We start from the raw sequence: 17,089 nt of genomic DNA, 5'->3' as shown, positions 1-17,089 counted from the left end.
TTGGTGACAAAAATAGACAACACTTAGGCTACACATTCGTACACACGCAAGTCATATTTCACAGAGCCAAACCAAATCTACTTTCCTTTGAAATCATTTGCATGACATGTTTGTGTGCAAAGTCGTAACAAACTTTTAAAAGAGGCTAGTCTTATGACAAAACTATCAAATTCATCCTCCTCAAGACTTATTTGCATACACCTGACACTACCCCAGAATTCAGTGCTATTATTACAGACGAGCACTAGTAAAACATTGAGAGACAGGCACCATTACATCCAATACAGCTGAGGCACTCTCATCCGTTTATATGGATCATCACCTAAACCCACAACCTGTGCTAAAGTAGTGCCAGTGAAGTCTAATAAGGGCCAATGAAAGCCAAGGCAGTATTAGTGAGTGTGCGAAATAAGGTCATAAGGGGTTTCAATACTGCACCACACAGCTGATGTCATTTGCAGGGCGACACAACCCACAATGAAGAGCCTCGGGCTAAAATGCATAAGCTAGCACACAATCCAAACCTCTTCAAACCGCTGAAGCCGTGCCAGGCCTATGTTAATATGCTGAACAACAAAGCTGACAACACAAACCTATCATACGACATAAAAAGAAATTCATGGCGTAGACTTAATAGAAGACAGCTGATGTAATTTCAGCAGATCAGACCAGGTTTAAAGCAAACTTTATAGAATGCAAATCAACCAAACGTTAAAAGAATCCCACTGGCTTTCAAAAAAAAGAATATATACTGAAAATCACATTTATGTAGCTCTTTTATAAACACTGGCTTCCATGCGTCTATATCCTGTTGTGTCCATTGGTGCGCTGTCATCTTTAATTCAACGGATGGAAATGGCAAAATGGGAAACATATTTAAATGCTGCTTGTGTTTACCTGTGTTGACAGTATGGAATTACAATATTTACTAAACCTGAATAAAGCGGTCACGTGATTACATCATTCCAGTGTCAAAAATATATAAACATAGGCAGATACCCACATGATCACAAACACATGCCATAGATAAAGTCCCATCCCTCCCCTTAGGCACATAGTGATAGTCTAAAGAATTCATACAGCTTTGTTGACACTAGAGATGTGTACAACTACATGATTCATTTTTTTATATTTAAAAACATCTGGACAGTCTTGAACCAGAATGCTGAGGTCCTCTTGATATGTAACAACTGTTTTAACTAACAACACTGATGACTTAAAACTGATATCCATCTGCAAGCGAGCATCACATGGACATTTTGTGATCTCTCTTTGAGAGAGCGTTTCAGCCGTGCCAATTCTGCCACACATCTCCACCCCGCCAGCCTGAACAGATGGACTGACTTTCTCTTGCTGGAAGACCCCTGTGCTGACTATGTAGTGCCTGAGGAAAAACCTTCTCACACATTTGTCCTAAAAACGAGATGAAAGGTGCATCACTTTGGGGTAAAAAGTGCACACTGGTTTGAGTGAGAGCATGGTGCGATGAGGGTGCGCATGTATTTTAGTAAGACGCTGCTGAGGCTGGACTGTGAGTAAGAGAACTGTCATTAGGGTAGACCTGTCGAAAAGGCAGCACTACCTTGGTTCTCTTTTCTCCAACCTTCTCTCTGACAGAAATACTTCCCTGCGCCTGTCGTTTCAGTCCTCGCGTGTTGGCAGCCGCGTCAGAGTGTTACAAGCTTCCAACACCTCTGCTTCTGCAACTCTCCACACCCTAATGCGCTGTGTCACCATACGCTAAGAACCTGTCCTGTCAATGACTGCAAAGCAACTGGAGATATCCAGTAAAACCGCCTGAAGTCAAACTTTCTGTTATTGTACCCGAGCAACCAGTATGTTACCTGTTGTAAGAAGATATATATTACTATGTATATATGCGATACATGATGTGTAAATAACATAATATTTCAACGGGCCAACCTTCACACATGCACAGCATTGACTGTTTTCTAACGCCCATCCATCTGATGTCACACAAATTTGGAGAGCGTTTCTTAAAATCGCCTGCTTTTACCAGGCCGCAGATTTAATTTCAGTTACAGAATAAAAAGTTGATAAGTGTTAACTATGTAATAAAACTTTGTGTGCTTGTGTAGGGGTTGGTGGGTGAGGGTCAATACAGGGGTCTTTCCCTCCAGGTGCTTCTATAATGCTCGGCATTAAGTTATGTGATGTTACTTAAGGTTCTGTTGCTAAAAATGACTCAGCTGTCCAGCAGGGATCAGCTACCGAGATGGCGCTCCGTGCAGCGCCTGTGCCTCCCCTCAAAAGTCAAATGTCACATGCTATCCGTCTTTAACTGCAGCATAAAACCAACAGACAATGGCCTCACGCTGCGTTTAGATGGACTTCACAGGGAGCAGTGAAAAACTGTTGCCTGTTTCACAGAAAGCCGGCTTTCACCTTATCAAAGTGAAACGAACTGTAAGAAAAAGGAATTCGGTCTTGACCCAAGTGAGGTGAAAAGTAAACGAGAAACTATGTGCACGGTACATAGAAATTAGGGAATGCATAGAAAATTTGAAAACATGCAGTAACAAACAGCACTTTTGTTATTGTTTCCTGATCTATCTGAAAGTGATATCGGTGATGATCTGTTTGCACTGAAGCTCAATTTTAAATTAAATTGACTGTCTGCAGTGAAATCTACAGGGCTCAATAAGGGATTTTTTTCTTTTGGACCAGAATTCAGCTTTATTACAGCCATACAACACTTTCAGTGGTACATCCACAAAATTATATATATATTTTTATATCTTGAATATAAAATGAATACTTGCTATAAATAAAATATGTTACTTACTCTTTTCAAAACTAGGTCTGCATAACAATTAATCGCAATGGTTTGCAGAATTTTTTTTTGTTTACATCATATGTGTGTGTACTGTGTTTAATAATTATGTATATATAAATACACACACATGCATGTATATATTTAAGAAATATTGACATGTGTATATACATTTTTATATTTATATATAATTTATATTATATTATATTATATTATACATAATTATTATACACAGTACACACATATATGATGTAAACAAAAACTTTTATTCTGCAAACAATTAGTTGCGATTAGTTGTTATGCAGACCTTATTAAAATGTATATATACATACATGTTAATATTTCTTAAATATATACATGCATGTTTGTGTATTTATATATACATGATTATTACACAAAGTACATGTAAACAAAAACTTTTATTTTGCAAACCATTAGTTTTGATTAATTGTTTTGCAGCCCTAAACTGTTTCCCTAGACGATCCCACAATTTCAACAAAACCAAATCTATGTCAGCTAGATAATTTTACCCTGGAAAATTTTATCAAAGTCTTTTTAAGAGTCACCCCCCCCCCCCCCCCATATCTGCAACCCAGGGTTTCCCGCAGCACTTTTCAGTTCGGGCGGCCCACCTAAGCTAGGATACCCTACCACCTTAACAAGGTCGTCCAAAAAAAATAGATATTTGCTGCACAAAAGGCCGTCAAGTGCATCTCGGAGAATAGCGTGGACGCATTCACACTGCGAGCGGCCACGCGCTACATGGCCGAAATGAGAAAAAGACATGGTCCGTCGATGTCTGGAGGATAACTAGCCTGTTGATAAAACATTTAATTCATTAATAATCTAGTATTTGTTAATTTTCTGTCATAGTTTCTTCAAAATTTAGTTTTATTTGAGTGTTTTAAATACAAATATTTTCATCATGATGCATACGCCCCGCCCCTTTGATTGCCACGCCCCCGGCCGGCCCACCTGCACAACCCTACCACCTTAACTAACAAATTTTCTGCGGGAAGCCCTGCTGTAACCCCTTGCTAAACCAAAGTCCCTCCCCCAGAGGATGTCAATATTTAATGATTGACGATTGGCTCTTTTTACTGGAAGGTGGGACTACAGCAGCCATACCGACCGTTGCGATCTCCCCCATTCATATCAATACCAGTGACGCATCTTGTTAACATTAAATCTCTTAATGTACAGTTATTCTATTTCCGAAAAACAGACCAAAAATATTGACGATTTAACCAATACAACAACAATTTTTATCTAATCAGATGCTTTATAAAACCAGAATGTCCCGTTCACCTGCAATGCATAAAACACACCTATATGATCAACAAGCTGTTGGAATGCAAGCAATGGTCGGCTTAGGCAACTCTCACACCCTGGACTACATGATTCTGGATGCTGTTCAGCAATTTCGACAAAGCACACACAAGACTTAAATGAACAACAGGCTTAATCAATACACTTTTCCCCTAAGCAAGCCACACCTGAAGACCATAGTAACCTCTCTGTAGTAACCAATGTCTGTCTGCCTTTGCTTTCTTCTTTCTTTGTCTCTCTCTCGCTATCTATCTGACCACATTAAGGCTCCATTAGCATGTGGAGTGGGTTTTCTTCGAAACTGAGACTGTAAAAAAGCAACAGTACATAGCATTACGTAAATGCTCCTCTCCAGGCGAGGATCGTTTAAGACGAAGGACACTCCACTAAAAGCTTCATCTCTTTACAGCTTAGAGCGACCGGAAGATAATAGATCTGTACGATTGAGCACAGCTCAGACAGAAGCTACAAAAGAAATCATGGCACATCAGTGCTAAACTGTTCACTCAAATTTGGCTTCTCTAACTGATAAAAACTGGCCCTACGGCCTACAGACTGATCTTACAGTCTTAAGAGTAAGAGTAAGAGTCAGAAGAGGATACAAACGAAAATGAAGAAAAATCAGAAACAAATGAATTTATGAGCTAAGAATATAAATGCACAAAGCACCTGTGCAGATGAAACAGAGGCAAACAAGTAAAATATTACAATAAATTACAGCTTTAAATAACTATACACTAAGCATAAAATATCATAGATTAGTGTATAGTAGTGCCATTGTTGTTATAATATTATATTGTCATGTCCCCCTGGAGAAGTTAAAGATGGAGCTATATAGTTTCAATTATCAATAGACATAAACAGACAAAGCAGATAAACAAGAGGAAAGCCTCTTTGGCAGCTGAATAAACAATGCATTATCGTATCTGAAAAATGATGCTGCACTTACAACATATTTTGCAAAAAAGTGAAACTATAGCGAGGGAGATGCTGAATTTGATAATGAGAAATAAACAATGCAAAACATTATACTACCTACACCTCTATTCAAATTACAAAACAAAACATGCCAAACTTGTAATGATGACATGGGGCAAGAAAATCATATTGCCTCATGTATAAAACTTTTCAAGCTTAAAGAGTGCATACACACAGTCAGAAGCATCCATTAGGTGTGCACGTACAGTAATGTTTACGTTATGTTAATGTTTTATATCCAGATGTGTGTGTAGTGAAACAGGTACGCACATTTCAATGCACATTATATCCATGTGCAACGTTTATACATCAGGTCCTTAATCTTTCACTTCTTTAACACCATAAATTTCTTTATATAGGTCTGTAGGTTATAAAACAAACCAGATGTAATGTGTCCTGTCTCTACTCTCTTCTACAGCAAAGCATTTAGAGCTACGGAAGCTCCCATTTCTCAGATTTCCCTTATCACGCTGATATATTGTGCAACAATCTCATTAAACATTTAAGTGCAACTCCTTCCTAAGGCACTCCCAGTCCTCGCCTATCCATCCCCTGTCCGGCGAGAGGAAATTGATGTTCACAAGAAGGCCATGCTAAAAGCTGATGGGAGAAGAAAAGGTGAGTGAGTTATACGAGCGACCGGGGCTTCTTTATGAGAGCAATCAATTCATATCAGATCCACACACTTAGAAGACCACAGCCTGGCTACTGAATTACAACAGTGTTTGTTGGGAGTCGTATGCTGTTGCATGATGATGGATGGTAGGGGTGTTTTCAAAGCATCTGGATGACTTGTGGAGTCCTATACAGTTGCCTCTAATACATGCACCGAAGAGTTGGCGCTATTGCCTGATGGCTGCAGAAATCATCATGAGTCAGAAGTGCATTGTTTGTTATTTGAAATGCAAAAGCATAACACAGCCAAAATCAAACATCTAGTCACACTAGCACCGTGTGTTGGATACCAAGATCACAAGTGCAGTTAAAACTACAATAACACTATGAGCATGATTGCCTTGTAGAGTAACAAATGGTACATGTTTGCAAGCGAGTGAATGTTGAGCTCAAGGCAGAGGTGCCTACTGAGAGGGATTGTTTCCAAACAGTCAGGGGTCATATGCTCAACCTGTCATATGCTGCCTCATGTCCAAACCGATCATCTAGTAATAAAAACAAGCATGCGTAATCCCAGCACCTTGTGGTATGCTTGTTCTTTCACGCTGTTAGTATTGTGCAATATCTAAATAGCTTTTTTGTCTATAAAGGACTGCGTGCAATCATACAATACGACATTAGTCAAAACTACAACGATTACAACAACAACGCTGTTGCTTAGAAAAATCTATGGTTTACCGCGTTTCTTTGGACAAAACAGCCATGCAACCAACTCTATAATAACAACAACCTTTACTTCCTACTTTTACCAATACAGCCGGCTACCACCCATTTTTTTTCCATGGGCAGATCTCATATTATAGACCATTACCCGATGGTTCAGACGACTGTTCACTGCAGGGACACGTTTACACTCGTACCTCAAGGTTTTCGCACTTTACAACACTCAGTGAGCCCAAACACTTTTCACACGCGTGGTATTTCTACTTACACTTAACCACTCTGTCCGTCGTGGATAACTTCGGATCATCATTCGGTTTGTTTTCAGACATTTCCAGTCAGATAGGTGTCGATTCACTCTGAAACTGTTGTCGATAACGAGCCGATGTAGTTCCTCGCCCAACAACACAACTCTTACCCAAACGCGAGACGGCAGTGATCTCTCGTCCGTATCACTGGCCAAAAATACTTGCAACGGGGTGACAAATTTCAAAGCTGTTACTGTAGCGCTGTCTGATTTACTGCAACACTGTATCAAGTTCTCGGTCCCCCTACGATGAGCGCAACCAAACCCGATAGACACGAAAGGAACACCCACTTTCCTAGCGACGGTCGCTATTGGCGCAGAGCACGCTTACGCTCTGATTGATTGGTCCGCTGTGATGTCAGTCATATGCGTCTGCGTAATTGTGATGTTACGATTCTGTACTCGAGTCTGAGGAGGGGAGTATAATTACAGCGTTTCGCTTCACATTCGAAAGACTACCAAGAAACTCATAGCTTCATATTTCATGACCAGATAAGTACAGAAATTCATACGAATAAATTTAAATGCACATGTTTGCATTCCCTTACATTCACAAAAAATTTTTTTTTAGTTGATTGCCATTTGTATTGGCTATATGGTTTTACTATAAATACTACAGAAAAAATACTATAGTAAATGTATATATTATATATGTATTTATAAATATATTATAGTAGGCCTATATAGAAATATATATTAGATTATACTATATTATAATCTAATAGTATACTGTGGGGGGTGATATTGCACCAAATCTCTCTCTCTCTCTCTCTCTCTCTCTCTCTCTCTCTCTCTCTCTCTCTCTCTCTCTCTCTCTCTCTCTCCCTCTTTCTCTCTCTCTCCCTCGTTTTATCAGATGTTATTAAACAAAACTCAAAGTTAATATATTATCAGCAAATGCTAAAGAGATCTCTAAAGCCACCGCTTATACAGTAGGTAAATTGTGGCCTATTAGTTCCTGAATCCTGACGTCAGTGTGGGGATTTGCAAGTGTCTTGAATGGGTCTCATTGGCACAATCATCTGCAGTTGCACACACCACACTGTCATTCAGATATGCTGATGCTACTGAGGTCTGAATGTTACCATGGCAGCACACTGGATCACAACTGACCTGCACACACTGAGCTGTGAAACCTCTGATAATAATGACTGACTTGTCATCAAGGGCTCTAAAACCATCCATGGTGTCTGCAGTTGTTAAACATTTGCATGGGTATAAAAGCTCATGGAGGGAGCATCTCTCTATTCCCAAGGAAGGGAATGTTACTGGTTTAATAGTAGAGACTAGTAGAGAATAGTAGAGTTTAATCATCCCAATGTTTTCAGTAGTATTCATATGCAATAATTGTTGTTGACAAAACTGGGCATTTTCTCAGGTTAAATAAATAAATACTTATTTTTAATTTTGTCATTTTACACCTGTTGTCTCGTATGTCTGGCAGTTTTATTGCAAGGTAGCAATATTTCTTTGTTTCTTTTGCAAAGTGTCTCCATGGATACATTCCTAAGAGAAACACAAAATGGTATTTTGCCCTCACAAATGTCTTTTCATCTTCACTTATTGGCTTTAGCAGAAAATGATTGTTAGTGTCAGTGTTAGATGTGCAGTGAACACAGTGGGCTCCATCACCAGAGTTAGTGACTGACTACCGGGCTGATCAATAAACTGTAATGACGCTATTTTTCATGTGTCTAAAATAAAGAAGAAATTGTTTTTCACAATCTGACCCAGATCTTCATGCTAGATATATGACCACCATATACGTTATTGAAAAAACTGACGAATACAATAATGAGGAATCATTAGGGGGCAGGTGCGAAATACAGTACACCCTTCATCATTGTATAGTACAGACCATCATAAAATAACTGCATTTATTTATAATAAAAAATGTCTTCCACACCTGGAGTTTCAGATTAAATCTAGACAATGTTAAAAAGTCAATATTTAAATAAAATTACCAAGAATTTCTTAGCTGTATACACTTAATGCATTTTAACAATTGTCTCTTTTGTATCATTCCTATTTTCCCAAGCAATTTTAGAAGAAATACCCAAAGTTGGTACCTAAATGAAACACAAGTGGGAGCTCCATCTAATCTCGTGAGCTGTGAAAGAGCAGCCTCTGAGCAATAAAGGTCCTCTGGATGGAAGCCACTGACCTTTAAGGTAAAATAGAGATTAATCTAGTTTCTTCATTTAGTGTAAAAAAAAAACCCTTATAAACTCTATATGAGCCCGATGATGCATCTTCTTCCCTCTCATCTTTTTTCTGTCTCCCTTGTAATGACTTACACAGAGCACATGACTTATATGAAAGCAAAGTGTACCCATTACTCAGCAGATTTGGGCTCTGTGATAGATGTAACCATGGATGTGTGGTAGTAAACCACAGACTCCCACTATATATATATATGACTGCTTTTGAACCATTAAAGTGGGGGAGGCTTTGCTGAATTCCCTTACATGGCTTTTCTGAGGGAATTCAGGTATCTGGTGTGTTGTATGGTGAGAAAATTTAGGCTGTATGAGCCCGTTATAAAAACAAAATAGCTATAATACTAAACTGAGGCAAAACCGATGATTTTAAAAACAGGATTTGTTTCCTTTGTAGCCTGACCCATAATAGCCTGATGCTATACAAAGTAAATAAGAACCAAATAATTTGAATGTTACAGTGTTGCATGGCTTCTCTTCTCGATAGTGTCAGATGCTGCAGTAATCCAGTAAGGGATTTGAAGGCTCAGCACTGCTTCAATTGCTTTATGAGTAGTTGATAAGTCATATTATTCTGCCCACACTGAAAGATTTGATCTATTGGGTCTCCTAAAGCTCTGTGGCTGCATCACTATTGGTACCATGGAATTCTTAACCAGGACTGCAATATCAGAATTCAATTCATGCTACTTAAGAATAAGTACATGCATACAATGCTCAAAATAATTTTTTATTCGGTTCTAATAAATCCAGTTCTGAAGAAACTGGAATGACATATTTGTGACCCTGCCTGTAAATCCAGGCTTAAGTCTCATAATTATGAGATAATGAGCATCAAAGTTTGATTTCAACCATTGATATCAATATTTGACATGGCTTTTCTGAGTCAATAAAAATATCAGACATTTATATTTTCATAATGTTCTTTAGTAGGATGATTTTTTGTAGAAAACAGTAAATCACAAATAATATATATTTTAGCTGGGTTTTCACAGTCAGGGTCACATGTAGTTGTAGATGGTGGCTCTACAATCTAAGTCCTAATTTGCTTGAGATAGGATTTTTAAGCATAACAGCTTTTTTGACATGCCCTTACAGTATGAATTCATGTATATGAAAGCCGTTATAATTTACTTTCATTATAATAAAAAAGCAACAGATGCAAGGCTGTTAAACCATTAGAGTATCATACATTTAGCTATTGCCATAGCAACTTCAGATGAAGTCATATTAGAGGGAATAAATTAACCACTGTACTTTGTTACAGTATATATGGTATGTTCATTAGCACTGTAAAAGAGAAAAAGTCTTTACCTCAACTTAGATGAATTAACACATACCTTTTATCAATGCGTACACTTAATATTTGTACAACGCGTCGTGAATATGTTAGCATTTAGCCTAGCCCCATTCATTCGTTAGGATCCAAACAGGGATGAATTTATAAGCCACCAAACACTTCCATGTTTTCCCTATTTAAAAACTGTTAAATGATTAGTTACAGAGTAAGTATGGTGGCAAAAAACAAAACGTGGTGACTATATTGTATGCAGTGTTGTTTTTGGCAGCCCTTTTAGTTTTAGTCTTAGTCTTTTGGACGAAAATGCTTTTTAGTTTTAGTCACATTTTAGTCACTTATAAACTTGATAGCTTTAGTCAAGTTTTAGTCGACGAAAACACAAAAAGGTTTTAGTCAAGTTTTAGTCGACAAAAACGCAAAAAGGTTTTAGTCAAGTTTAAGTCAATTTTAGTAAAAAAAGTATTCTTTAACAAATTAATTTATGTTAAGTGCCTTGCCTTGTTATTTAAATACACCACAAAATGTATTGGAAATGGGCTTAGGTTTGACAAGTAGATACATGTAAAACATTAAGCTTACCATGAAATGTGTCACAAGCCGAATGTCGAGTAAAATTGAATGTATATGATATGGTAACAGCGTGACTTGTTAGTTACCTTTAAAAAAATATTAGCGTGATGAGCCTTCAGGTACCGCTTGAGGTTGGTGGTATTCTTCCCACCTAGTTTGTGGGCACATTTACAGTCGTCTCCCAATATGTATTCCGTTTTTCTTTTAAATCATCTCGTTGTTTCCGTTTATTGGTGTCACCGCCACGGTCCTTCGAACTCACCACAGCTGCAGATGTGTTGTTGTTGTTGTTTGAAATCTGGTTCGCGTGCGCGGCATGACGGTAGCGGGGTGGTGGGCGTGAGTGAGAGTGTCACTGCGTCCCAAATCGCATACTTACTATATAGCAGGCAAAAAGCACTACTTCTCGTACTCTTTGCATACTATATAGTATGGAAGTAGGCGGGTTTTGGACGCAGCGAGAGTTGACCCAAAACAAGGATAGGAAGCGGCAGCATTGCTGATACGTTTTGGCTAAAAACAGACAGATTTAATGCAAAATAGGAAGAAATGACATGCATTGTGAACGTCAGACTTATAATCATTTTCGTGCCGTCTCGTCAACGAAAACTCGAAAGCGTCTCGTCATGTTTTCGTCACCTTAGAGACATTTTTAGCTAGTCATCGTCACGTTAGCGTCATAAAAAATAGGTGCGTCAACGGAATCATTTCGTTGTCGTCACCGTTGACGAAAACAACACTGATTGTATGGTGGAAGAGCACTTAGTTTGCAGCACTTAGAACTCGGCATGCAGTAACATCATCACTCCTGACTTCTCCCTCTCTCGCTCAAACTTCCATCAATATTACTGCGCCCGAGGTCGGAGTGCTGCAAACTAAGTGCTCTTCCACCATACAATATAGTCACCACGTTTTCTTTTATGCCACCATACTTGCTCGTGTAACTACTCATGTAACAGTCTTTAAATAGGGAAAACATGGAAGTGTTTGGAGGCTTCTAAATTCATCCCTGTTTGGATCCTAAGGAATGAATGGGGCTAGGCTAAATGCTAACACATTCACAATGCGCTGTACAAAGATTCAGTGCATGCATTGAAATAAGATAGGTATGTATTCATTCGTCTAAGTTGAGGTAGGAACATAGTATAATATTGAAAAACGGTGGTGTCTTCCTTTAAATATTCCAAATACACAATTACAATGAACTGTTCCTATAAAGTTATTACCTTAATGACTTCACAGTACTTGGCATGAAGACCCCATTTGGGTCATTCAATAAAGTAAAAGCTGTTTGCAGTCTTAATAGGCAGTGTTTAATTGACAGCTTGGCCTTTGGTCACTGTTTACTGCATCACTGACAGACAGTCAAAGTAACCTCAGTGACCTCATCTTTCTCATAGCCTTTACATAACCATTTTTTCCAAAGATATTTGTACATTTACTTTTAACTTCAAAAACATTTATAGCTTCTGTTTTTCAGACTTGGCATGTTGAAAATCATTCTCTGTCAATATCAAGTCACATTTATTTGTGTATCACTTTTTATTACAATATTTCAATGCTTCAAAGCAACTTTACAAGAAAGTCGAAGAAAAAAAATAAATGTCACATTGTTCTGAAGTTCTTTTTATATATATATTAAAGTTTTTTGGGGAAACACTTTTATTGAAAGGCAACAGTGCATTCAAATTATATTAAGAGTACTTGCCTTCCCTGGTACTCAAACTCACGAATCTGGTATTAGTAGCTAGATGGGTTTTAAGCCGATTCTTAAATACTGCTACAGAGTCAGCAGATCTTGTCGCAGATGAGGAACAGAAACAGAGAAGGTACACAATAGTACATTTTTCCCTTTTTGAGATGGCACCACAAGCCGTCGCTCTGTGGCAGAACGTAGGGATCTAGAAGGTTCATAAATCTGTTTAAGCGAATGAAGGTAAGGGGGTGTTGACCCAGTGGTGGTTTAAAAGGCCAGGAGCAGAGCTTTGAATTTGATGCGAGGTGCTATAGGAAGCCAGTGTAACCTGACAAAGAGAGAATCGTTTCATCACTTTCATTCTAATTGAAAACTTAAAATTATTCACTGTGACAAAAATGTAGAAAACAAACATATTGCATAAAGTCACTGTGCAACCCAAAGTTCAACACATTAACGGACATTATTAAAAACGCATTTCAGTACTGAGCACATCAGCAGCCGGCTGATTCCTGCCAGATAAAAAATAAAGATGTGTGTTGTACATAAAAAACTCATTTCTCATTAAAAAGTGGTAAAAGTGAAAGTATAAAACAGATAATACTTAGGCTATATGCATTCTTGATATAGGACACCAGCTTTAAGTTAAAGCATGTTTTGCCTTCTTAGACACGCCATCAGTTATTGTGTTTTAATCACAAGATGTTTTGATTGCTAAATAGGCTACTACTGTAACTGATCAAACATTTTATTAGTTTTACTATATTACACAATAAATAATAATAAAATCTTTTCTCATTATTTCTAAAAAGTGAAAGAAATATATAAATAAAAAATGCCAACAAATTATATTTCTTAACATTCCCTCATTAAATGGGAGAAAGTGAAGACAAGAAAATTCAAACATTCTCAGCATTTCGAGGGCCAATTGGTTTTGCCTCAGGGGAATTTGTCTAATGTGCAGAATAGACTAAAGCAGTCCAGGTGTGACTGTGCATAGTTAGTTGTGTCTCAGAGACTAACAGAGATTGACTAATTACAATGTCCATTCAAAGTCCCTTAATAAAAGACTCTTGCTCCTTAAAAGTGCTAAGGTGTTAAGGGGAGAACAGGAACTCAAAGTAATCGTTGCAGAGGGATGTTTACTCAACAATAGGGAATAAAAAACAGATGTCTGCTTGGATGCTGTCTATTTTTATACAGTCTAATGAATTTTGTAGTTTTTTATACAGTACAGTATATTGACTGGTTGTGTGAATCATCTGAAAGCATTGTTTGATTTTGAGCACGACTAAAGGATTTTGAGGTAATTGTTTGATTTTTTTCAGTTGAAGATTTGGTTTTGTGTTTAAGGTTTTAAGAAAGTGGGCAATAGTTTGAAGAAATGTGTTTTAGCAATTGTGGAAAAACTGCAGGGATCCAAGCAGCTGAAAACCCATTGGAGTTTTTCTGATATTTGTGTGGTCAGTCTAGTGGTTCCCATTTTATGATAAATACAGTAGCACGGTAAATATAAAGATCCCTGCAAACTCTTCAGATTCTCAGACTAGTAGTGATAAAGATGAAGTTAACTTACCGGAGACATAGGATGCCAGATTGAAGATGAAGAGATGAGGAGGATAAAGATCCTGTTTAGCAGTGCAAAAGTGGTTTTCATTTCTTGACCTTGGGATCCATAATAGAGCACATTTTGTATTTCTTCCTGATTAAACATGTCTGATTCAAACCCCCAGCTCATTAGCATATACTGAACAGTGCATGTCAGATACATAGTTAGCAATATAATAAATGTGCACAAGACTGTCTTTTGCTGCATAATCTTACATTAACTTGTAATTGCTGTGGTAAACAAAGTTCAATTATGGGTATTTTGAAGGGGGTACTAAATTGTATTTTAGAGTATTTGAGATATTTTGGTGGGAATTTTGAGGTGGGTACTGAACTTAAAACACAGTGGGGTTAGTTACTGGTTTTGGCTCACTGGACATTAGGACACCCAGGGTGAATTCCAAGTGAACATTCCTGTATCCTACTCACTCCAAAGGACAGAGCCCTCAAAGTGCAACTCTGGAGAGTTGTGTCTCATACTGTAATGTGGCTGTTTGTAAGAAACTTGGTGATAGAAGCAATGAAAAGCAATGCAATTTGCTCTTTGTGTGGCCCCCCTTTCCAAAGTGCTCTTGAAGGGCGCAATAATGCCGCTTGAAATTCACCCTCATGTTCTGGAGATGTGACTATTGCATTGTAAAATGTTACCACTGGTATTCATCAATGCTAGATTTTGTTCATAAAATGCTGAATTGTGTTCCCTATCTGTCCAGCAATGTGATTTTATGAGTATATTAAAATACAATTCCTCAAAGGTTTGTCTTTTCAACACTTCAGTTGCATGTCACAATTTCATTGAGTTGGTTCAAATTGCAATGTAAATGTGCCATAGAATAAAAAAAATCTATTTGCCTAGGCATAGATGAATGATAAGAGCTCTGTACATGGTAATGACATACCGTGAGCCTCAAACGCATTTGTTTCCTCATTTTTATGTAAGCCTCAGGCATGCAAAAGACTGCTGGAAAACAGGCCAATCTCAACATAACAGACTGTGATGTCACATTTAATTACACATTAAATTAATTACAAAGTTTACCAATGTGAGCTACTGACATGAGCCGCAGAGCTCTGTGTTAACAATTTAACATATTTCAATGCATTCTGACAGAACATATAGTGCATACATGTATACACAAAGTGTATACTTTATTGTGACCCTCCTCAGGCCCTCAATTGACCATGTACTTGGACCTGATGATTGCCACTTGTGGCTATCTTTCTGTTGAGCTTTGGTTTATGTCCACAAAATGTGTCTTTATACAAACTATAAAAACTGAATAATAAGATGGCATATTTGTTTGTTTCGTTCACTCTAAAAATTGCTCTGTTAAAAAGGCTGGGTTTAACCCATCCGTTGGTAATAACTGGGTAATAACAGCCCAGCATTGGGTAATTTTGCCTGGCAGTGTGTTCTGTTCAATATTTACCCAGTAATTAATAACCCAGCCATTTTTAGAGTGTTGTACTGTATGCTTGATTCTTTACTTTTAACCCCCTTAGCATTCCGGTAAAATGCTACAAAACGCATAAAAGGACACAGATTTTACAGTTTTGTGTTGATTGTATCTTAAAAGTGTTTACATCATTCAAATCAAAAGAATCTCAGTTTTCCAAAGATGTTTAGATTTTTGTTTTTAAATTGTTGTATGTCATGAAGTGTGTACTGTCAAAGCAGGCAATGTTCCACCCACCGTATTAATAATAATTTCTAACATAAAAAGTGTTAAATGTTATATAGGGATGTATATTATTTGTGTGTGTATGTGTGTGTTTAACAGGAAATAAAAAGGAAGCTGCAATCATCACCTCAGCCCTCCACATTCCTACTCCTGTGTTTTCATTACACGGAAACTACCAGACCGTGACTAGATACCGGGCAGAGTGGACAAAGGTTCATGTGTTTGATCAAACACCCTCCCCACCACAACACCACACAACAGTACAGAAGCAGAGAGATGAGCAAAACATGTGAGTTTACCTCTTCAAATTTATTTTAGACTTTACATTGTGTTTGACATTATAACTTGTTAAATTGATTTAGAATAGAAACTTAATAAATTTGCTGTACATTTCTGATGACTAAAACATGTTAAAACATACAGTTTTTAAAAGCTCTGTTAACAGCCAAAGAACAAATTTGATACATGAGTTAAGGATCATTTATTTGCTTAAACTGCGTGCAGATATTTTGGAACTAGGCCTATATGACGAAAACTGTATAGCTTCACACTGTGTAATAGTTGTGGGCGATATGATGACAAAATCTAATATATCATAATATGAGTCATTTTATATCATGATAACAATGTGTATCATGTTAGAGTTGTCTTTTTCTTTTAATAAGGTTTGTATGTTATTAAAATCTTTGATACCATATGATTTTCATTATTCGCATTACCAACATCACTATCACAAAATACTTATACAAGGCTAAAAAACAGTCAGTGATGAAATAAGGATAATATACAGAGTACATATACAGGGGCGTAGTCAGCATCTTGAAAGTAAGGGGGACTTGCATATGTATAGTAAAGCAAAATAAAGTAAACTGACATATTATACCCAACAAATTCTTCATACTGTGGTCTACCAGTATAATTGATAAAAAATTGGTAATACATTTTTATAAATTATTTAGACACCATGTCCTGATCACAATGTAAAAAAAAGTTGACAACTTATACACTCAAGTTGAAATTTTTTAACTTAATTATTTAAGTTAAAGTAATAAAATATATGTTGATCTGACAAAAGTGTTGCATGTTTTTTTTACAGTGCATGTTTTGCTTAAGTGTTTTTTTTTTTTTTAATTCAAGATGAAATTGTTATTTAAGGCGGGGTGCATGGTCTCTGAAAGCCAATGTTGACATTTGAAATCACCTAAACAAACACGCGCCTACCCCAATAGAATCTGAACCTTCTTTTGATAGACCAGCCCCACACATATGCA

The 17,089-nt window shown here is 37.3% G+C and overlaps 2 protein-coding genes across 6 annotated transcripts in view; one reads left to right on the top strand and one right to left on the bottom strand.

The window, feature by feature from the left end:
- LOC135778587 (protein phosphatase 3 catalytic subunit alpha) overlaps nt 1-7,007 on the bottom strand; it is a 98,738-nt gene extending 91,731 nt beyond the window's left edge. For 3 of the 4 annotated variants that reach the window (XM_065288978.2, XM_065288977.2, XM_065288979.2), the window contains exon 1: nt 6,708-7,006. In XM_065288978.2, coding sequence (XP_065145050.1) covers nt 6,708-6,768 — 61 coding nt within the window. In that variant the 5' untranslated portion in view covers nt 6,769-7,006. Of the gene's footprint in view, nt 1-6,707 lie in introns of all 4 variants that reach the window. The other variant, XM_065288976.2, reaches the window with a different exon arrangement.
- Nucleotides 7,008-8,763: 1,756 nt separating this feature from the next.
- The window catches only part of LOC135778588 (B-cell scaffold protein with ankyrin repeats-like), a 52,423-nt gene continuing 44,097 nt past the window's right edge, over nt 8,764-17,089 (top strand). The window contains exons 1-2 of one of the 2 annotated variants that reach the window (XM_065288980.2): nt 8,764-8,914; nt 15,918-16,107. In XM_065288980.2, coding sequence (XP_065145052.1) covers nt 16,035-16,107 — 73 coding nt within the window. In that variant the 5' untranslated portion in view covers nt 8,764-8,914; nt 15,918-16,034. Of the gene's footprint in view, nt 8,915-15,685; nt 16,108-17,089 lie in introns of those variants that run through there. The other variant, XM_073812932.1, reaches the window with a different exon arrangement.

Source organism: Paramisgurnus dabryanus, chromosome 2 (assembly GCF_030506205.2).
Source record: "Paramisgurnus dabryanus chromosome 2, PD_genome_1.1, whole genome shotgun sequence".
NCBI classification, from domain to species: domain Eukaryota; kingdom Metazoa; phylum Chordata; class Actinopteri; order Cypriniformes; family Cobitidae; genus Paramisgurnus; species Paramisgurnus dabryanus.
This window is presented reverse-complemented; position numbering and strand designations above follow the sequence as displayed.